The sequence below is a fragment of the Hyalella azteca genome, unplaced genomic scaffold, assembly GCF_000764305.2.
Source record: "Hyalella azteca isolate HAZT.00-mixed unplaced genomic scaffold, Hazt_2.0.2 contig13656, whole genome shotgun sequence".
Classification (NCBI taxonomy): domain Eukaryota; kingdom Metazoa; phylum Arthropoda; class Malacostraca; order Amphipoda; family Hyalellidae; genus Hyalella; species Hyalella azteca.
Window position 1 is genome coordinate 1447 of NW_025943570.1, and position 24282 is coordinate 25728.

At 37.3% G+C, this 24282-nt stretch overlaps 1 protein-coding gene across 2 annotated transcripts; it reads right to left on the reverse strand.

The window, feature by feature from the left end:
- Positions 1-554: 554 nt before the first annotated feature.
- On the reverse strand, positions 555-21277 carry LOC108670507. 2 transcript variants are annotated; one of them, XM_018157982.2, is made up of 14 exons: positions 21076-21277; positions 12104-12245; positions 10907-10992; positions 10446-10530; positions 9980-10089; positions 9027-9169; positions 8687-8842; positions 8169-8255; positions 7779-7967; positions 5660-5766; positions 3723-3906; positions 3437-3544; positions 3130-3314; positions 555-1410 (listed from the first exon to the last, which is right to left on the reverse strand). In XM_018157982.2, the coding sequence occupies exons 1-14, from the start codon at positions 21160-21162 to the stop codon at positions 1124-1126; spliced, it is 1956 nt and encodes a 651-aa protein (XP_018013471.1). In that variant the 5' UTR covers positions 21163-21277; the 3' UTR covers positions 555-1123. The 2 variants fall into 2 exon arrangements, with proteins under 2 accessions (XP_018013471.1, XP_047739729.1); XM_047883773.1 differs by lacking the exon at positions 3437-3544.
- Between the last annotated feature and the right edge of the window lie 3005 nt (positions 21278-24282).

The following is a 24282-nucleotide window of genomic DNA, read 5'->3' on the forward strand; positions in this document are numbered from 1 at the left end:
TCTTAGCAAGCTGGGATCGAACCCGCAACCCACTACATCAATTTTAGTAATCTAGTCACAGTAACAATAATTAAAAAAATTTTCATTAAGGATCACCGGAAAGACTGAAATCACCGTTTTCTTATTAAACTTCGTTTTTAGCCTATTAAACCGAGCTAACAGCCTAGCGATAGTATTCATAAGTAGGTATTCAGTATGGTAAGCAATTAAGGAATGTCAGGATAAAGAAAGGTTGGGTCTGGATTTACAGAGCTTGTGGTTAAACGTGGCATTAAATATCACGCTCTGTCTAAGAATACATTTTCCGTCGTAGATTTTATTGGTATCTATATGATTAATGCAACAGAAATGCCATCAAAAATGTGACATTATTGAACGAAAGTTGCGCGATTAGCTGAGATAAGAAAAATTTAAACTTGGACGAGAAAAAAAATGCGGAATCACCCACAGATGATAAATTTGTTGTGCTGTTTTCCTTCTAATCACAAGGAAAAGAACGTAAAAAATATTTGAAATGGAAGCCTTGATACAATATAGGAAAATAAATCACTTGGTGTCAATATTCTTTATTCACCACAAGAACAAGTCTAAGTCACACATCCGTCTGACAAGGAATCCTTAACATGTCTTTGAGCACAATCCCTGGACGTCCTCCTCTGTCCCACTATTGTCACCAAAATAATCTCGCATCAGCGTAGCCGTCGACGTAGCCCTACAAAACATCTTCCGTAGTTTTAATGAAAAATTTGTGTCGTCGAAGTAACTAAAATCGAAAAATTCCTATTAAAGATACCAAAGCAAATACTCTTGTGATATGGGAATGTTATCTTTATTGTCTCTTTGGGGTTTCGCTGACGATAGATAGGACTCCGTTTTGTTTCATTCACCTGAATCTTCAATAATGAGTCAAATTAAAATTTTGATACGTTTAGTGAAGAAATTTGGGTTCAATGCTACATCCGTGAATCATCACCACTTGAAATGCACCGTATCAACGATGGCAGGGTAGAAGAACCACCGTATCAACAGTCCCAGGAGAAAAAAAAACATCGTATGAACCATGCCAGGCAAAACGATTCACTGTATCAACGGTCCCAGGCAAGACGAGTCACCGTATCAACGGTTACTCATATTCCTCAAATTCCTCGTCTTCCTCATATTCATCGTCTTCCTCATATTCCTCGTCGTCCTCAAATTCCTCGTCTTCCTCAAATTCCTCGTCTTCCTCAAATTCCATGGGAAGTTGAGTAATCCTCGGGAAGATGGGGAAGTCGTGGCGGAAGTAAAGGTATTCTCTAAGAGGAGCTGGCAACACGTCTCGCAAGCCTTCCGTCTTCTCTTCAATCCTGCAGTGGCCGAGGCAGGCGCGGATGGAGAGGCGACACAGCTCCTTCAGCGACCGCAGCGGCGCTACACACCAACAATATTCAATGTTCATTAATGCTAAGCTAATAGACCAATATCAAATAATTGTAAAGCTTTTACGAATAGAACGTTTGTCTTTGCTGATTCCACATAAGTTCATTCATAATTATATATATGCAAGTAAGTACAGGGTCCGCCATATTTATGGCAGCGGATGTTTGCTCTATAAAAATAAATTGGTTTCTAGGAGACTTTTCTTTTATAATGAAGCTTAATATCATCTATTAATTCAACTATTTTGTATTGCAGAAGTCTAAGGTGTCTAAATTTACTATTACTTATGGCAGTAGATAGAAATGCAATTATAACCCTTCGTGAAAAGGGCGAGAGTAATTCAGTCATTGCAAAAAAAAAAAAGCTCCAAATTTGTCGTGAAACTGTGTGGAATGTGTTAAAAAATTCAAGTAAACTGGTGGAACATGCAATTGACCTGGTCAAGAAAAGAAACGAAGTGTCCGAACAAAACAATTGGTCAAAAACACGAGGGAGAAGTTGAGGAGAAACCCTCGTCGCTCAGCTGCAAAATTGGCTGCAGAAGCAGGAGTCAGTCAGACATCAATGCGTAGAGTCCTCAAAGATGACCTCAAAACTTCCCCTTACAAGATGCAAACAAGGCATGGACTAACAGACCGTCATGAACGAATGAGGCTCGAAAGATGCCAGCACATTCTGGATCTCATTGAGGATGGCACGCTGCCCAACTTAGTGTTCAGTGACGAGAAAAAATTTGACATTGAACAAAGCGTTAACCGTCAAAATGACAGAGTTTGGAGTCGGGATGGATCGGTGGCACCCAGAACAGCAACACGACGTCAAAATCCCATGTCCGTGATTGTTTGGGCAGCGGTAACCGCCACTGGGAGGTCCCCACTCGTTTTTGTCCCATCAGGAGTGAAATTGAACAGCCAGCGATATATTTCGGACATTTTGGAAGCTGTGTTCATATCTTGGGCCCGTAAACACTTCAACGGCTCACCAAGGAGTTTTCAGCAAGACTCTGCCCCATCACATGGCTCAAAAATGACCCAAAACTGGATTCAGGGTCACATCCCAGCGTTCATTAGCAAAAATGAATGGCCCTCAAGAAGCCTGATTTGAATCCTCTCGACTTTTCTGTGTGGGCTACTTTAGAGCGTAGGGTCTGCAGAACACCTCATGATTCTTTGGATAGTTTGAAGTCTAAATTGACATGTGAATGGGACTTGATCCCTCAAGAAATGTTGCGTGTCTCCTGTGAAGATTTCTCGCGAATATTGGAGGCCGTCGTTAAAAATAAGGGTGGTCATATTGAATAAATATGTCTGAGAATTGTTTAGATAATTCTTGGCTACTAGCTCATGCAATAAAAAAACAATGCATCTGTTTGTTTCATTGAGAAATAACAAAAAACATGCATTGACATAAATATGGCGGACCCTGTATATGCATTTATTTAATCGCCAACTACCAACACATCAGATGTATTCTGTCTCAGCACTGTAATAGGTGATCAACTTTTATTCACGTTAATCAATTACTTCTCACGGCACTACTTAATTGATAAAGACGGGGACAAATAATTTAAAATTCAGCCTCCTAAATTGGGGAACTCCGATTAAAAGTACAAATTTGGTACGCCGAAGTTTCAGTAAATCCTTTCTTTGAGTGAATTTGAGAAGGAGGTCCATTAACCCTAATTAAACTGCCTCTTTGATTTGAACGTACCCATTTGATGTAAACGTGCAATTACGTTTTCTGGACGATGGCGATATTTCAGCGGTCTCATTGCGTCATCGCAACGAGACCCAGAAGGCGTAGGAGACCGAAGCTTCCACCTCGGAGCATAACGGTGAACAATGGAGAATATGAGCCGCCTACTTTCACCACGCTCCCATGTAATTTCTGTCTCGCTATTCCAGAAGACAGAAGAATCAACTTTAAGCATCATGGAAATTTTTAGCTCATTGGACTATTTTAATATTAATCCAGCAAGCCCCATAATTTTAAATCAATAATTGGCTGAGACACTTACTCCGGCTTCAGGAATAATTCGTGCACGCCGAGATGGAGCAGCATAAGCACAAGGAAATTACGTCCTGTTTCAATGGCACTCCTACACAATTCCGTCATCATGGGCGACCTGAGGCACACAAATGAAAATGCGATGACGCTCGGAGCATGAGGCCAAAACACCAATGTGAAGAGTAGGTATGATGTGTTTGGTGGTATTGTAGACTTTTACATATGTATCAGCTGTGAAGCTACCTTGCATCGAATGATATATTGCAATGCAGATACTTTCATCTAAACGAACCCACCTGAACCAGCACTGTCCCTCTTCACAGCAGTTCCTGGTCAGCTCTAACAGGATTCGATACGGTGACTCCGGCGGGCGCACAATAGCTTGGATATCAACGTCAGTTTTTTGAAGGCTTTGGGAAATTTTTTGAAGGCATGGACTAGATAAGAATGCCACCGCCGATGATACTGTCAGCCGGAAACCTGGAAAGTGTCAATACGCAAGTGTTTCGAGAGTTTTTATGAGCATACAAGTACTCATATCATGTCAGCTAAAATAATAAGTTCACCACGAGTAATCGCCAAGTAAATTCAACCAATATTCCTGAAAACATTTCGGAAACCAGCTTCATCAGCAGTTCAAAAAATAAAACTTTAGAGAATATAAGTAAAAACAGCAGCAAAAATCCAAATATCCACAAAAAAAGACCTAAGTGACGAGAAAACGACAAAAAACTTATCGAATAACAATATCAAAGAAATAAGAACCATACGCGTTATTAAGACAAGGATTACTTTTAGAAATATGCGACGATTCTTAGATCTTTGGATCTGCCACAAGTGGCTCCAAATATCTTGAAATCGCTATATCACAGTCACGTCGCACTGTTCGGCATAAAAGCGCACAACCAAGTGAAAAGGCCTAGAAAATAACATGTTCGAACGAAAGCCCCTACCGCGATGCTCAGAAACACATGTGTAGACGACGTCATTCCGACGTATGCTGATGCGCAGAGCACACATCTTTATTAATATACCAGGTTAGACAGCATCTGGGCAGGAACAACGTCCTGATATCTGAAGACGGAACCAATTTTTAAATCATTTACCAGCAAAACATGCAAATCAATATTCACGAAATCTGGATGTCAATTTTTCTGCAGCAGAAGCGCCTTGACTCAACAACGCGTACAGTTCCTATACCCTTGAATATGTAAATCGTTAGGTTTTTATGTCGCTTTGTCGATGTCTCGTCACTAATGTTTTGATCTTTTTCGTGTATACTTGGACTTTCACTGTTAATTGTAGGAGTATTCTTCAAGTTTTTCTTTACCTTCTGATGCTGGTCTCTCAAACGTTTTCATGAACATATGGTGAATTTACTTGACGTTTCCTTTGCTTTTAAATTCTTCTCGAGAATAATGTTGACATCATACATTATATTTAGTCCTGTTTCATATCAGCCGATGATATTCATTATTTATTCTCTGCCAAAAGACCGTGTACGCAGGGTTTGTACTGGTATTTTTGAAAACAATTCCGTGACTTTTCCATGACTCTCCATGACCATCAATATAATTTTCCAAGACTTGTATACGTCAGGTTTAGCATGACTAAAAGATAACCGTGCATATTCCATCATCTCCTACAGATAATAAATATCAAACGTGTAAATGCATAGCTCTTCATAGCTCTTCAAAGGTGGCACGGCTCTTCAAAGCTGCTTCCCCATATTTGACACATCGAAGTCTTTCGAGCACAATGTAAATGATATCGCCATACCTTCATTCTTTGGATGGTGAGCAAGTCAGTCACGATAAGCGTCTATTCTTAACCACAAGTCATGAAATTTACACTTTCCAGGCATGGTGATGTAGAAATTGCACGCTGAAGATGGAACGCTGTCACTGCAGATCAAAAAGTTGTCCAATGCAACTGAGCTAGGTGACCGAGCTCACGTGATTGGTTCCCAATCAGAACGCAGGAAACAAGAGACTGCACAAACAGTTTAACACACGCAACACAGGAAAACGCTTCATTTTTTTCTTCTTTTATTTGCAAATTCCATGACTTTCCATAACCTGAAATAAAATCCAATGCCTTTCCAGGCCTGGAAAATAAAAAATCAAATTCCATGACTTTCCAGGTTTCCCATGACCGGTACGAACCCTGTGTACGCCTGAAAATTGAAGCAGTGAAAATCAAGCACATGCTCCCTCCCAAATACAACACTCACCTTTCTGTTTCATCAGTGGCAGGAGCTTCAAGACGAGGGGAAGCAAACATAAAGTTGTCCGGAACAGGACAACGTTGAGGATGTTAAGCTCTATTTCCGTGATATCACTGCCCAGTATGTTTAAATATTAAGGAATACATAGATAATAAGTAGCACAACGAGATTTCTAGAATATCGAACTTCTTTCAATATTGGGCGTCTCCCCGAAAGACAAGACCTCAAGTAATATTCGAATCCTTACAGACGTATCATTAGAATCATAAGATTTACGACTTTCAAACGATTCAGGTGATCATCCGACGAGAACGGCTGGAATAAATATGTGGCAAAGATTGTGAACAAGTTCTCTTGGATTTACAGAACAGTTCTACTTTCTGTTGTTCATTCCTTAATAGTACAATCGAAAGAGAAAAATACAACTATTCAAGTGTGAGCAGCTGGCTATTGCCCACAAATTTGACTCTTAAACTAGCCCTGATGCCAACGCCCAGCCTAAACATGCGCAGCTAAACTCAGCCTCAAAGCTACGAAGTCACCGATAACGAAAAAAACGCATTCCACGCCAATTCCGAAAATGCTTGAAGCAATAGCGCCGTAAGTCCACAGCCACTTCTCCAGTCTATGTAGTCATCATGGAAGCTACATCCCAGCAAATAACTACCAGCAAACTTAAGCCAAAGCTCCACCTTTTTGCAGCCAATGAGGTCATGTTAGGTCCGGTTACGTTTGTTTGAGTGGAGACTGGAGAGTCGGGGTAAGTGTGGCGGTAGGTGCATGCTGGAGTGTAGCATCCATGAAGAATGTACAGGCAGGGGCAGTGCCTGCGGACTTGCGGCGCCTATGGCTCTAGGCACCTAACTTCACGGGAAGGTGACGGGGGTATTGGGCAGTACTGGCCACTAACATGCATCTGCTTTCCACAACTATCTCCTACAAGTCGATGCAACTTATAATTTATATTTTTGCATCTATAGATAGATTGAATATATTTTTGTTGAATATAGAACTGATCGTATAGCTCCCTTCATTTACAACAGCAGTTTTTGCCAACAGCTTGAACAGTTGTCGGTACCACTTCATGCGCCGTCTCGGTGCAGTATTGTAAGACATCTGATAAGATTTATAAAATTATTATTTATCAGCATTATATTCCAAAATTATTTGTAGCTTGAGTATCGCACTAACATTTCTGTTCTATTTGCTCAGAAAACTATGTTATTTCAAGGTCAACATTATGCGTTGCATATTTTAATAGCAGTCATATAATAAATACCGTGTACCACTTACAGATGTACCGTGTACGATGCCCAGAAAGATATCAGTTACCGTTCCAGGCGACGTGTACCAATAGAAGCTCACGATATTTTCTGAATCTCGTACACTCACCGAGACAAGAACGGCGTACACTCACAGAGACAAGTATGGGTACTCTCACCGAGACAAGAATGCAGTACACTCACCGAGACAAGAACGGAGTACACTCACCGAGAAAAGAACGGAGTACACTCACCGAGACAAGGATGCAGTACACTCACCGAGACAAGAAAAGACAAGAACGGAGTACACTCACCGAGACAAGAACGGAGTACACTCACCGAGATAAGAACGGCGTACACTCACCGAGACAAGAACGGAGTACACTAACCGAGATAAGAACGGAGTACACTCACCGAGACAAGAACGGAGTACACTTACCGAGACAAGAACGGAGTACACTCACCGAGACAAAAACGGCGCATCATCTACCGTCTCGCTGACATGTCTTTTACTAAAATTATTCAAGTTTGAACGAGTGGCATCCCAGCTAAACAGTATACTTTGGGAGTAGCAGTCAAAGTACGTAAATTGTCTAAAGAAAATATTGACATGCATCAAATTTAAAACTAATTTGTATTTATTTGAATCTTCTATTATATTTGGCTCTTGTTTTCAATTAATTTCCTTATTTTTCAGTACTTAAACCTAATCTACAAGTAGATCTATTGAGCAAATTTTCAAGTGCTAATTTTTATAATAGTTGACAGCTAGAGATCCAATTAATAAATATTTGCAGATAATGCTATCATGCTAATGCCAGCAAATTAACCTGCTTACTTACTAACCACAGTTGAGAACTTACCATGGTAATATAAAATAGTGCATCAAAAAGGCCCATCGAAGCTGTTTCAAGCTTAGCTTCCACTTTTTGATGGGCAGACCATTGTGCTCGGCTAGACTAAGAATATGTTCTATATTGATCCAGATTTGTTCGACATTGACGTCGCATGAACCGCAACACTCTTCTCCGTCTTCATACATCGGGCAGGACCTAAGGGCAAGATAAATTCAACAATCCTTTCAGCTTGCACCTGCTTCAACAATCTATAGGACGAAGTAAAAGACGAGTAACTAGCTCCAAAATTATTTCAGTTGAAATCAACAATAATGGTAAGAAAGACATTTAACCGCAATGAATTTCATCATATAATTTACCGTTGAATAATTAGGGGTAACTTTTACAGGAACTGACCTGGCGCATGTCAGCAAAAGCAACATGAACAGGTCGTTCTTGTTCAATTCACTCATGAAGATGTTCTTCGTTATGGCAGTTATATACCTGGAGAGAAAAATACTTTTGTTTGGACACATAAATTAATCAATGATGAAGCGGATTAGAAGTTTAATCCTTTTCAGATCACAACCGCTGGATCAGTAAAGCTTCAAGAATATTTTGCCAGAAATCAACTTCCATTAGGTACCTGATGACAAATTTAGATTTTTCACTCAAATATCAGCATTTGTAGAAATTTCAAGCATGATTGAGTCTTTCATTGTCGTTTTAACTATCAAGGAAATACCACGCCTTAAAAGAAACGAGTTTTTATGAATTATTTCGAAATTAGAATTAATTTAGAATTAATTTACACAGAATTTCACTTTAATTCACAGAATTTCCCATTAGAATTAATTGTCTTTATGCAAACTCAGAAAATGCCACAAAAGAAACTTTGCATTGAATAGATGCAGGATCTATTCAAGAACTCTTACTTGTTTTTGTCTGCCCAGTTGATTCCATTCTTAATTGCAAAGATAAAGTTGAATATGTGCGCAAATTGATGCATCTCTTCAAACACATGATGCTCCAGAATGTACTTAGCGCTCTCGTAGTACGATACAGCAACAGCATCCAGCAGAAGCTGCAGCCTATGTAACAGAAATAGAACCAGTTATGGAAAATTGAATCTAACATCGCATTTGATTAATGAAGAATTTATTTCATTCGGAATATGGACTTATTTCTTGCTAATCCAAATACTTGAGTTATCGAGTAATTCAAAATATTCACATAAGCTGGTTTTCTTACATCTTACACAGCTATACTACTTACTTATTAATCCCAGGGTGAGACAATGTGTACGGCAATATGGTCTTCAACTGGGCATCTGTTAGACTTCTATTAGTTATCCAATCATTGAGGTCAGGGCAGTCACATCCTCTACTCAAAAGGTTCCCCAGTATTTCAAAATTATCCTGAAATAACAAATATATTCCAGATAAAATGCTTAAGCTCAACTAAGCTCACGAAAAAGTTGACATTGCTTCCGTAGTATCTGAATTAAAATCACAAATATAAATCAGAGGCAAACCGATTTTAAGGAGATCTGTAGTGTTAGCCATTTTGCGACTTTTATTTTGTAATAAAACAATAATTCACCTTTACCTTGGCAACACCGGTAGGAAGTTAACGTCACGCACAGAATTTTCTCGTTAGTCATTATTGTTCGGCTGATCCCCGCTGCAGGTTAGTTTAAGCTATAATATGTTCCTTTTCACTGTCTGAATAATTGTTATATTGTATTATTATTTCTTTATTTATCTTCAACGACGATTATTTATTAGATATACTTTTCAACAGATACGCACGTTGCCAAGGGTATTATTCTTTACACTATTTTTCCATCTTGATACTTATATTCAAAGCCTACCTTGTTGTTAATTTGCCTTGCAGTAAAATCTCAGTTTCAGTCTCTTTCATTTACAATCCTGTTGGTTTACTGTGTGGGTAATGACTGGCACTTACCCCACAGATCCCCATAAAGAAAGAAATATAGGCAATTACTTGAGAATTTGATACAGGAATAATGACCGTTGCGTTCTGTGAAAGATCAAACACAAACAGGGAAGTAAGTAGCAACATAACATTACAAAATCTACAACATGGAATGAAACATTATTCATCCTTATACATGAGTGCACTAAAATTATTATAATTGTGAACAGTTTATTGTGCAGCCGCAAATCCGGACGTATATATTTCACTGAATCAAAAGCTGCGCGCACCCGGGCAAAGAATGTGGCTGGAAGCTCATTGTGCTCAAAATCCGTCGCTCTGGCGTCCGCCCCTGCGTCCAGCAATAGCTCAGCTCCTCGCCACCAGCGCCTCTCCAAGGCTGCAAAATTGGCATCCAATAATGTGCTGTTTTCACTGTCGAGCGCAAAGTTCTGCTCTAATTCTTCCGTGTCCTTAAAAAGGGGCACAAGCCAAGCATAATTGAATGATTTTTCCAAAAAGTTATAAGCGCTGTTCATGCAATAGAAATAAGTTGCGTCTTCAAGATGCGACTCATCTACCTAATTTTGTTCTAATTAATCTGAAAATTAGGCAGCAATTAGTACGGTTCTCAAAGTGATATAATAATCAAGAATTTCTTATAGGTAGGTATAGATTGCATATAATACCTATATTGATAAAAACTCCTTAAATGCATTCCTAACTAAAGCTAGAGCAATTATTAATGTGACATACCGCACAATAAGGGCAGGGAAAATGGATCATTTTTAGGCAGGTTGGGATTTGCCCCAGCATGTAGAAGGCTCGCCAATATTTCTTCCTGAACAAATAGGTACAAATTTAGTGGAGTGAATTTAAGATGAAGTATCAGGACAGAACGATAAGAAACAACTGTTCTTATACAGAGAAATAAAATTCAGCAACTTAAGAGCAGAATTAGGAGTAAAGAAAAATAAGCAGTTTTAGACAATGTTTCGGACATCGTTGAGAAGCTGTAGTGACCTGACTAGTACCCTACATGTGTGAATATTTCTATTCAGACTGTATCAAAACAAAGTTGTTATAAAATTCAGCATATTCTTAATTCTCATAATCATGATCATGCACATGAAAATCTTCAGAGTTTGGTCTGTTTCATGTTCAGTTGTAGTTAGGCTGAATAGCATATGAAACATTCCAAGACCTGCCCTAATCACCTCCAGGTCCGAGGCTGAGCTGTTTTTACAGAGAAGCAGCAGAGCAGTGGATCGATCATGGCTCTCCAAGTTTATGCACCTTTTATCTGCAATGAACATCAAACAATAATAACTTCCAACAACAAAATAAAACAAATTACTTTTCAATATCAATATCCGAATTCAATGAGCAGTGAATATAAGCATTAGAATTTCTAAGAATTGCCTAACCAAAAAGGAATGGACCAGGAACAGAACTCCACCTCTACAAGGGGTAGTTTTATGCTGTTAACATTTAATGCATTGGGTGATACCCCAACATGTACATAAATCTCTAACCCAAGAAAGACATTGAAAGGAAGTGCAAGGAACTGTCACATGCAAACAGCTTGACCTCCACATCTGTAACTTGCACTCGGTTGAGAAAGCACTAAGCCACTACTAAGAGCTCAGCGGTGGCATGGTCAGGAACAACATTACCAGAATGAAAAAACTCAATTAGTATCCCAAGGAGCTAAGTATGTTGAAGAATATCGTCCAGACGGTTTAGTACAGAAATAGAATCTCTAAAGAACAGCTGCAAAATCTAAAACAATAAAGTAGCAAAGCAAGTCAAAATTAGATGGATAAATTTAAATTGACAAGTTCAATTTTTAGTAAATTGGACTTGAAATAATTAACTTAAAAATTCTTCTCCATAAGGGTAGCACTGACATTCATATGTTTAATATGGTACACAATGAATAATTCAATATGGGTTACTAGCAGCTTTAATATTACTAGAAAATAATTCACGAGTGAAGCAGAATTTTCTAAATTTGATCTCAAGTAGTTATAAGCGGCATAACCAATTTCAAAGGGAGGTTAACATCATCAACCACCAACTACAGAGAATAAAGGTAAGCAGCTGTACAATAGGAAAGTATATTCTCTTATTGGAATTGAGAATTCCAACCAAAGCATTGGTCATCCTATTAGTGACAAAAAATAAATAGACAACCTAATGAAGAAATAAAAGAACCCCAAGACATCATCAATGAGTTGCCCACAAGCTACTCAAGTGTACTTGGCATGCCATCAGAGCCAACGTTTTGTACAGGCTGGATACATTTTCTACTTGGGCTTCAGAATCATGTGAGACTTCAAGTTCTCCCTCTACTATTTTCAGCTCAATTTTCCCACAAATACTATTGAATAGGCAAATTATAACTCAATTACCTGCATACATGATAAGTTTCTTCACCATTGCAAGATCCTTGTACAAAACAGCATAATGAAGAGCAGAGTAGCCCTGTTGATCAGGTGTGCAGAGGCTGTGAGTGATGTCATGCCCATGACTCAACAGTGAGGCTAGGACTCTCTGCAACAAAAAATTATGAGTGTTGTCAGAAGCTATAATAACTAGTTTTTCATTCAATCCATACATTATTAATCCAATTTCACAAAGATCAATGTATTTTTCTGTTCAACATGGTCTCAAAACATGTAACAGTTCCTGGAAAGCTAGCACAGTAAGCAAGACTGTAGCCACCTTGTAACTTGATGACTAAACTATCATTGAATATAATCTGAAGAAGTCATATTCAGAAAAGAATGAAAGAGGGAAAACACTTTCACTTTTGAAAATATCATAAGTTTCACATTTTGAAAATACAATGAAAATATCATAAGTTGATATAAAACAATTGTTCTTGGCAGACCTATGGTCTGAAGTAGTCACACTTTTTAGTCTGGATCACACACCATAGGCAGAGCACCAATGACCAAATAAACCTCATACAAGGATGCAAATTCACCTCTAAGCTTGATGAAGTCCAGTAGTCAAAGTCTATGGATTATGGAAGAACAGGTTATTTAAACCATCCCACACAGAATATTGATAACGCATAGGCACTCTTTAGTAGCAAAAACAAGTTTAGTCACAACAATCAAGATAAACTGGATGTTGAGGCTTCCTACATAAACTTCATGACAGAAACAAGATAAGATGACCAAGATCAACAGTGAGATTTTGTTAAATGCTCAAAAATTAATAGGATTATTTTGCTAGTTGATTCCAACTTTTTTCAGAACTTGTTTTATGGAGTTGGATACCACAAAAAATATCAAACAATGAGTTATAGATAGTCTAAGCATAGTGTATGTAAATATCATTAAATAAATACTTTTTTATTATTTTTCTTCTATTCACCACTGTCACCAATAGTTAGGTAGGGCTGACATTGAATAGTTAAAAAACCTCTGCAAGGTATATTTCCCTAGTAAAGATGTTAACAAAATTTGTTATTGTTATGTTTTAGAACCCTAATCAATTTGTTTTTTATGGGTTGCACTAGGTATGGTACTCATATGGGATGACTGTATTTATTAAAGAAGCCTAATAGATATTTCCTTGGTGGTTTAGATAGATATATATATATCCAGTATTATTACACTTTGAATCAATACATGTCCAGTATTATTACACTCTGAAGTTCAAAAAGAAAAAAATCAATTTGATGCATTCCTAAGTTTTCTTCAAAAAACACTTTTTACTCCATGGCTTTATTAAAAAAACTGGGTTTTTTAAGTTGAAAATCCTGCCCGAGTGGGTGGTGGGCAGCTACCCAGTGTAACCCTGCTTGTAAATGTCTTGACATGATAGGTATTGTAGATACATGATAGGTACCGGTACCTGTAGATACATGATAGGTACCGGTACCTGTAGATACATGATAGGTACCTGTAGATACACAATAGGTATTGTAGATACATGCTCATGTAATCCCTATACAGTTCAGCAGAAAGTTTCCAACACACAAACTCATAAACATCTATAGAGTAGACTGGTGTGTGGCTCACTTGACCTTAATCTGGAGGTCTTTTGTATAAATGAGCATCAGATGTAACCTGTCATGTCTAATTATCTGCTATACTGGCTTAACCAGACCAAAGGTTAGTCACTTGGTCCTGGTTAACATGCTATGACAAGTTGAGCAGACATGTCTAATTATCTTACTTACACCTGCTTCTGTTAAGGCTGTACAAAGGACAAATATATTCCTCATTGTTCTCACAGATGAACTTCTCAAATGCTGATAACTTTGTAAAAATGAATACCTATGTACAAAATAATTTATTTCAGCTAGTAAGTATGAATTATATTATAATTCATCATACACAAAAATGGAGGAAGGTGCAGCATGTACTGATTGTACTCTTTTCCTGTACTTGATACATAATCAAAAAATCAAAATCATAGCAATAGAATCAAACAAAGTATTTCAGTTTTTCAAATACAATGTGAGAATTTCTTGAAATAAAAAACAATTATTTGAAATAAAAATTAAAATCATAGTTCAATTTTATGTACAGGCATTTTACAGCAATAAATGTTGTTCACTATTTTCCTAGAATCAGCAAGGCAAGCCCTCAAATCTGTTTGCTTGAAGAGGCAAGGTGGACAGCAGAGTCATCAATTACACTTCTCCATAGAAGGCAATCTGTGATCAATATGGCAAATGCCAAATAATTGATGGGTACAGCAATGCTATGAAATTGATGTAGAAAATGGATAACATGATAGTGGTTAATGTGTAATTTAATGGAACTTGCATATTAACATGTAACATTGAAGATTATTAGCAAATAGCTTGGCAAAAGAAGCAGGATTCAGCAAATGCTTCACTATCATGGATATCAACTACACTGACAGTCATCTGTCTAAAAAAAGATATTAACTCTATTTTCTCACACCATTTGAATTTTAGCCTCCACTGCTTTTTTAAGGCAATTGGAATAAAGGCAAATCTCTTTAAATCATGTTGGTAGTCAATTTTTGGAGATAGTGTAAACCAGGGTTGGCAATGATTACATCAAATGATTAAATTATGTGATTAAATCACTTGATTTTTTTATAAAAAAATCATGATTTTTTTATTTTTTCAATTTTTTCGATTTTTTTGATATTTTTATATATTTAAATATATTGAGTGGCAGTCTTTAATTTATATTGAGGTATTGTTATTCATGGTTTAGTATAAATGTTCTATGAATAACAAATTGGTATATAAACTTGTTGCCTTTAGTGTGTATCAGGTACCAATAAATTGAATGTTTTTGGTACAGAGGCATCAAGTGTGCAAACATTGTACGTAGCTTGCAGCTTAGCTAATTCTTATAAGGCTATAAGTAGTCTTTGACTAACTATTTGACTATTTGTTATATATTGATTACAATATACAATTTAAATGTGTTAGCTAGCTTATACAGGGTGGGGCAGAACTGATTGAACAGTTTTGAGGTGAAATAGAAGAGTAATGGAGGTACATAAAGAAGAAAGTTATTTTCCTCAAGATTAGCATAACATACCATTTAAAATACTTATGTTTTGAAAACAATATCAGGAAGATGGGGTTTGTTAGCTGCATCACCCTGTTGGAGTCATTCTCGGAAGTTTTCTAGTCTACAGCATGTTCACACATATGGCGAGGTATGGCCATAACCTCTGCTACAATATTCCGTTCCCTTAGCTGTGGTAGGGTGTGACGGCGACTTCTGAACACCCATTCTTTTAGATGTCCCAAAAGACAGAAATCGCAAATGCTCAAATCAGGTGACCCCGCAGGCCACTGTAAATCACCCCTCAGAGTCTGGGACCATGTGTTTCAAAACATTGAGTGACATTCGGGCTGTGTGAGCTGTAGCCCCATCCTGCTGGAACCACCGTCTCCCAATGCTTCATTTTCAACAATGTTTTCCATCCTGGGCTGCAAGAAATTTTGCAACATTGCAGCATAGTGATCGGAATTCACTGTTACGGTTACTCCCTCCTCTGAGAACGACTCCAACAGTGTGTTGCAGCTAACGGCCCCCATCTTCCAGATATTTTTTTCAAAGCATAAGTATTCTAAATGGTATGTTATGCTAACCTCTAGGGAAATAAACTTTCTTCTTTATGTACCTCCATTACTCTTTTATTTTACCTCAAAACTGCTCAATCGGTTCTCCACCCTGGGGAGGTTCCCCACCCTTAATCATCCATCGGGTTCCCCACCCTTAATCCCCACCCTGTATATTGAGAGGTTGAGATTGTATTGACCTTTAAGGCAATTAGAAAGATTTTCCACCCTAATACGAGTATTCTAATTAAAATATTTAATTTCAATCTTTAAATATGTGAATTTAAAACTAGAAACAAAACAATTACAATTATAAGACTATATAAAATAAATAAATGCAGTGAATGGATATAAAATATTTGAATTGTGCACATGTTTATTTCAAACCGTGTTAGCTTTTCTCATAACTTAAGTCAAGTTTCAAGTCGTTTGAGAATTGTTTGGTTATCGTTCAGTTTATGTTTAGTATTGGTTTATTGGTCTGAAATAGAAGATCTGCATTCCTGAAGTGTTTTTGTATATTGAAGCCAGTTAAATGGTCAATATTTAGCTCATTACCTTGCTCCATACAAACTTTACAAAGCTAATGAATAGACTTATCAATAATTGTTTACCCAAAAATACCTAAGTGGTAAACACCACCTTGGCCTGTTGGCCATTATTGAAGGCAATAAGTGCCTTTTTTAGCCATCCATTATGATCCATATACTGTTATTGTTTGTAGGCTAATTGCAACATAAAAATAACACTTCAAAAAGACAAAAAAGCTGAAAAAATAAAAAAAATCATGAAAAAATCATTGATTTTTTATTATTTTATTTTTTATAGAAAAATCAAACAAATCACCAACCCTGGTGTAAACACCACATAAATTACCCAAGTAAATGACCCAATTTTAAGTGTTTTCTCATTGGTTTTCTGCAAAATGTTGGTAAAAACACTACCACTTGCTTTGCTTTATAACTATGGTACAATGTAATAGCATTTGGCTTAGCAGTCGCTGAAGTAAGGCAATACAGGACAAGGTTACCAATTAATCACCCTAATGACACAGGCGTGATTGTGGTGGAGGGTAGATAACTTCAATTATTCTTCTACAAGAGAACAATTCAAGTCAATATGGCTGACAGTGAATGAATGATACAGATTGTAGTGAATTACAATTGATGCAAGTAAATTAGATGATAATCAATGTTTCATTATTTAACCAGTAACTCTACATGGATGTCACTTCTAAATCAAGATGGCTGATGAAATGCTAGAAGTTTAAGAGATGATTATTAGGGTGGATAAAAAAAAACTTTGGGGGAAATACTGTTCCCAAGTCAACTGCAGGGAGGTTAACTTCATACCCACTTGGATTAAGCAGTGGTGGCTGAATTAGTCTAATAATGGTGTAAGTAAAGTTACAATAAAATTTAAGATTTAATAGGATTTTAAGATAGAACTGACATGCCGATAAATGCTGGTAGATAGAGACTGTTGCATATAGTGCTGGACTATTGAGTACCATCAAACGGGGTAATAAGGGACAGGCAGGTTAAATTGGGACGCACGTCACACATTTTGTAGAAATGTTGTAGCACCTAAACCAATCAAAATATTGCAAAATTAAAAATAGTGGCGTAAACTTCAACATTTTTACCATCTATTATGTATAAAGCTAGTTAAGAAATCATACATATACTATCTCTAAAAAATCAATGAAAAAAAGTGTGAAAAATGCAATTTTGGAAAAGTACCTCTACTAAGGTCAGGAGCAAAAAATTATTTACCATATTAAAAAATTTTACTTACTTAAAAGTTGCACGTAGGTGTCAGCTTGAAAACGCAATTGATGGCACTTGCCTATCTAATTCCAAAAAAATGGCAGCCATTTCTGCACAATGGGGTAATAAAGGACACCCCCCCGGGGTAATAAGGGACACCTCTAAAAAACGCATCTACCGTTTAACCTCAGTTAGCAACAGCTTCAGTTAACAAAAAAATCGATTAACAACAACAAATTTCGATTACATTAACCTCACTCAGCACAAAAAAAATTCCCTTATCAAAAAATTAATGCATCATCGGTCATCACAAAATTGTGCACAGAATGTCCTAGATAAAATTTTGCACAGGGCATCCTAGAATGAAAAGTAATTAACCTAAACTATGATTTATTTCTCTAAAACATATGATGGTTGTTTCTAAAACATTCCTTTCTGTTTCAAGAATGTTTTTTTTTTCAATCTTTTTTATAGTGAATTCACTTAACCCACTTAACCCAATTAAAATGGTGTGAAATTACAAGCCGTCCTGTAAGCTTACCTACAGAAGAAATGCTATATGTATATGGCTGCTGATATGAAGCTTGTTGTGGGCAAGGTTGTTGTAAATGCTCAATGGCATGTTTATGGATATGGTAATATCACATCAATAATATGGTAATGAATGAATATGGTGATATCATATCAATAAAGGAAAAACAAGTAACAAACACAGAAAATGTCATTTATTCTACATCTACTTCATCTACAATGTAAGAGGAGGGCTTCAGAGTACTATTAGTAATGGATGAGTACACTCTGCATGCTTCAAAAATTTTAAAATTGAGTTTCATTTCAAGTGTCCCGGATTACCCTGTTCCCAGGCGTAATTCAGGACGGTTTTATTTTGCATCTGACACCTTACAAATAGCACATGGAATTTTTTTGTATAGGTATGCCATTCAATAGCCCTCGCAAAGAGCTATAAAATGAGCCTAAACTTGTTTATGAAATGTATTGTGGTAAGAAGTTATTAAAACTGTACCTTATTACCCCGCTCAAAACCGTCCCTAATTACCCTGCTCAAAACCGTCCCTTATTACCCCGCTCAAAACCGTCCCTTATTACCCCGTTTGTGGGTATTGTGGTTTGCATAGTGTTTAGTAACTAGTGATAGGGAGTACCATCATATGGGGTAATAAGGGACAGTTTTGAGCAATTTTTGTTAATAACTTCTTACCATGTAACATTTCATAAACAAGTTTGGGCTCATTTTATAGCTCTTTGCAAGGGCTATCATATGGCATCTTCAAAAAAATTCCATATGCTATTCCATATTTGTATTTGTAATTCCATATGTTATTCTTAAAAATAAAAAAAATATATGTTCAGATTTGAAATGCCTAGCTCCTTATCAAACCCGGTGGAAGTCTAGTAGCTACTTCAAACTATCATCAGTCATGAAAAGATCCGGTCAAATGACATGAGTTTAGATCTATGAACAAGGCACGAAAAGGAAAAGAATCGGTGACAGGCCACATCAGGCCTACACTTCAGCGCCAACATCACTATGTTATGTTATGTAAGGAGCCAGACCCAAAGTAAAAGCATCCCGAATTGTCCCTGGGAACGGGGTAATCCGTGAGACTGAAAATAAAACTTAATTTAAAACGTTTGAAGCATGCAGAGTGTACTCATATATTACTAACAGTAATCTGAAGCCCTCCTTTTCCTTTGCAGATGATGTAGATGCAGAATAAATGACATTTTCTGTGATTTTTACTTGTTTTTCCTTTATTGATATGATATTATATTATCCATACATTACCATATTATTGATCTGATATTACTGTATCCATGAACATGCCATTAAGCATTTACTATGACCTTGTCCACTGCAAGCTTCATTTCATCATCCTTATAGCATTTCTCCTCTTTATGTAAGGTTGCAGGATGGCTTTTAATTTTGCACCATTTTAACTATGTCAAGTGAATTCACTAAAACAAAAAAAAAGGTGGTAAAAAACATACCGTGCCTGAAATAGAATGGAATATTTTTGTGACAACTATCTCATTTTTTGGAAAAATAAATCATAGTTTAGGTTAATTACTTGTCATTCGATGTTGCCCAGTGCACAATCTACTAATGACATTCTATGCACAATTTTTTGATGACTTATGATGCATTAATTTTTTGTTAAGTGAACTTTTTTTGCTGAGCGAGGTCAATGTTATCAAAATTTTTTGTTGTTAATTGATTATTTTTGTTGACTGGAACCCTTAATAACTTAGGTTGTACAGTAAACACATTTATAGGGGGTTCCCTCATTACCCCGTCTTGTGGAAATGGCCGCCATTATCTGGGGGGATGAGCTATGCAAATTCCGTCAGTCAGATTTTTAAGCCAACACCTGTGTGCACCTGTTATGCAAGTAAAATTTTTTAATAAGGCAAATATTTTTTTGCTACAGGCCTTAGCAGTGGTACTCTACCAAAATCTCACTTGTCAGACTTCTTTTCAGGGATTTTTTGGAGGTAGTAAATGTATGATTTCTGAACTTGCTTTGTGCTATATAGATAGGAAAAAAGTTGAACTTTACACCACAATTTTCAGTTTTGCAATATTTCAATTAGTTTAGTTGCTAGTACAGTTCTATGAAATGTTGGAGGACTGTCCCTATTTACCTTGCCCATTCCTTATTACCCCTTTGATGTTACTTACTTTTGTCTAATTTTGATTAATACTTGAATTTTTAATATTCATTTAAGTCAAATTTATTTTCTAATCAGAAACAAATCACATGTATCCACCACCACCACCACACAGTGTCAGTGTCAAATCAGTGAAAATTACAATTTTTAAACTCCCTCCACTCCTCTGCTGTTCTTGTCTTTCTGCAGTGTGCTGCAGGCAATGGGGCATCTTGTGTAGCTACGTGGTCCTTCATTTCTAAAATTACACCTCGGTTACCAATCAATGCAGAACAGGGACACCAATCTTAATGGCACAATCAGTTAATTGTGATCAGACCTAAAACTACACAAATGTGCCAATTTAAGGTTGTGATGGCATGCTTGAAAGCTTGAATGATGCCAATATTTCAACCTACAAGGCCTTACTGAACAACCTTGGCAAAATTCTTACCAGTAGTAGTTGGAGATTTTTTTTCCAAGGGTATTATAGTAGGAACAGGTACACATATATTGAGTTGGAATATCAGAAACTAAACTTTTCTTCCAGAAGTCAGCAGAAAATAATGGATCAAAATTCCTATTTCTGATAGCTCTACCTAATCAATGGTCATACAATGAATATTCATAGCCTTATTTGGTTTAAATTCAAGTTTCCTTGTAAAACTCTTTTTACAAGGAAACTTTACAAATTATATAAAAACATTTCATATTGCTTAAAAATAATTTTCAATAAGTAGTAGAAGTAGATTTTTTCACTCAAAAAGCTACTTTAATTAAAAAAAACATTTGAATTTATATAAAAACATTTTCCAAGAAATACAAGATTAGGATAACACTGAAAAACAGTGTAAAACACATTTTTACTCACCTCCACATTCTCAGCATTTCTTGACTTCACAGCTTTGGTTATGATTGTGCAGTCCCGCACATCAAAATTTTCAAAGTTCATTGGCATTTTTCCAATTAATTATTAATATTTAATATTATTTGTGTTAGGTTGGAACTGAATTCAGACGTGCGTCACATCTTAAAAACTCACTTATCTAAAGTTAATCAAGTTAATATAATTCATCTATCTTGCAGCGGTATTCACAAGGACGATGCAAGGAAGTTAGACAATCAGTTCAAGTAGGATAAGCTACCATCACTCCTATTATGGAGTTCTGAACTATTTCTGGGCTCTTGGGCAATTGCCTCTGCCAGAAAGAACACAAAGCAAAACCAGAACGGACATGCAAGCAATGCAAAAGGCATGCATACTTGATACCAGCTGATGAAAAATCATATTAAACACAAACAAACTGGAAGTTTTTTATTACATTTTAAACCCCTAAATGCAGGTAGCAGCAGGCACATGTGACAGGAGAATAAGGCTATAAGCCATGTCAAAAAGATATGATAAGAACAAACCCAACATAAGCGCAGGCAAAGACTAATAAAAGCCACTACACTTTGACTGGCAACCCTGCAGCAAGATGATGGTGAGAGGAGAAGCAAGATGATGGCTCATGCCAATAGCCACTAATGTAGAAACCCACTCCTTATACCTGGAGGCACATTATATGATAATCAGAGAAAGAGTAATATTAAATAAATATTCACCATGCTGCAGTTAAGCAGGTATAGTCCCAGCCAACAAATTACCACTGTGCATATTTTTTGAGTGATATCTACCCCACCATGAGCTGATGCAAGGCTATAAGGAAGTGAATGATTTTCCAAGTTTGAGCAAAACTCCCTCCTCTGGTTTCTGCAGAGTGAACAAAGATGAAATGAATTTAAAAGCAAAGAAAACGCAAAGCAAATTCACCATATTGATATTGAAAACATTTATGAGTCCAGCTCCATCATCAGTTTGACTATCAAAAAATGAATAAAATCATTTTATAAGTCAAAATTTTAAGGCAGAATGAGGTTTAGATGAGGTTTTGGGGCTATGGGAAGGAGGATGTGTGAATAGTAGGGAGATGGGGCTGGACATGTATATATTTTTATAGTGGAGAGAAAGAACTTGGGCTTTTCTAAGTGAATCTGTAACAATTGAGTCTTGTTGAATGAAAGGTTGTGACCTTTGGACAAATGGTGTTTGAAGACGTTTGACTTTCTTCCATAGTTGGGAAATGGGGGTGTTTGAAGTGATGGTAATGCAGTATTACCTACATGAATTCTGCTTTCCTTGCTTTACCTCCCATTTAACCCTGGCCTCACATCGCTTGTATGCAATCAGGTTAACAGGTGAAGGCTGTGAAATCAGAACTCTCCTAGCAGTTTTCTTGGCTTCAACAGCTTGAGCACAGCTTTGTGTCCACTATGACTTGCTGTACTTTGGAGTAATAGTTTCCTTGGTCCTGGGAAAAACTTGAATGCTGGCTGACACGTTATTATCTGTAAAATTGGTGTTGCTAATCTCAATGTTTGGCAATAGTGTTGGATCTTTCTGAGGTAGAGCAGCTAACCATGCACTCCATGAACCTGATTTGAATTTCCAGGATTGTCCCCTTTTGTACTGGACTGCAGAGGCCTCCACTCCAACACAGCTTACAACTGGGTAGTGATCGCTTCCCATGTCACTCTCCATGTGCACAGATGCTAATGGTAAAAGATTTATTGAGATTATTGTAAGGTCAAGGGTAGAAAAAGAGTTATGGTAAACACTGAAAAAAGTGGGTAATGATGGTGTGGTCAGAAGAGCTAGTCTGCTGTTGTTTAGTAAGATATTTTCTAAGTTCCTTCCACTCTGGCTTGAGATTTTGCCTGGCTCCCAAACTGGACTATGGGCATTGAAATCACCCATGATGAGGCATGAGGGCTCTAACTGTGAGAAATAGAAATCAAACTCTTGATAGGTGACATTTTTATTAGGGTTATAGAGATTTAGTACTGATACTGGCACATTGTTATTTTCAGGAGTATTTTGATCCCACAAACTTCCAGAAGGCCCTGTGGAAAGGGTTGAAGTCATGTTCCAAGTAGGTAACATCACTCCTGATAAGCAGAGAGAGCCCCCCTCCAGCCTGAGGAGCCTCTCTGGCTCTCTATGTTGGGTGCTGCGACAGCGGCTTGAGAACCACTTTCTGTAGAGCAGAGAACTTCTTAAGCAGCACCAGGAGCCGTGGCCCCAGGGCACAGTCTGTAAGCGCCAATTTCCGTAGTTGGGTTAACCGCGACAGGGAAACATGCCAACTGCTGTCAGACACGCCCTCGCTGAACCCTCCTAGGCTCAGCTCCACCAGACCTGATCATCCACAACAGGACAAGTGTTAAAGATGGTTAATAATTGATCATGTACATAACTACCACAACTAAGTCGGGACATAAGTTAAAGTTAGACACAAACTAGGTGTGTGCACAACGTGTACCACAATCCTTCAGGCAAAACGTTAAAGTTGTTAAGAAACAGGTGTGTGCACAGCGCGTACCATAACACATCAGGTCAAAGGTTAATGTTGAATGCAAACTAAGTTAGCATTCGTGCTAACTTAGGAAGAAGTTAGCATAGAAGGAGGCCGCAGCCTCGGCCTCCTTCACAAATCTACAACCTCTATAGCTAGCTGTATGTTGACCACCACAGTTGCAGCAATATTGAATATGGATTGACTTGCACAGTACAATCCTTTACACTGTGGGGAGACTGGGGACCACCACAGACAACACAGCATGGTTTATTCTTGCAGCTGATTGCGCTGTGACCAAAATATTGGCATTTAAAGCATTGCCAAGGCTTATCAAAATAGGAATTCACCTGAAACCATTGGTATCCTAGATGAATAAAGGTTGGTAGAGTGCTCAAATTGAAAGTAACCTTAAACATTGAGGTTGTTTCTTTATTCTTACCTGTCAATATTCCTTCAGCAGTGGCGTCATTATGGCCAGCTAATACTAAAACCTCAGAAAGGTCATTGTTTGAAACATCATCACCTAATCATCCTATTACTCCAACTGATTTTGTAAAATGTAAAGTAGGCAGGGAGCCTGGAGATGGCACCTAATTTTCCATGAAGCAAATTGGTCAAGTCAGGTCAACTTTTGGAAGAGAGGCCATCCTGAAACCAGCACCAGGTTCTTTCTCAAGGGT

Bases quoted from the DNA above. Each gene is read 5' to 3' on its own strand.
- LOC108670507 (XM_018157982.2), bottom strand. From the start codon at position 21,162: ATGCCAATGAACTTTGAAAATTTTGATGTGCGGGACTGCACAATCATA. The intron at 10,993-12,103 runs GTAATTGAGTTA...TGTTCATTGCAG, and splicing joins GAAACTTATCATGTATGCAG to ATAAAAGGTGCATAAACTTG. The intron at 8,843-9,026 runs GTAAGTAGTATA...TCTGTTACATAG, and splicing joins TCTCACCCTGGGATTAATAA to GCTGCAGCTTCTGCTGGATG.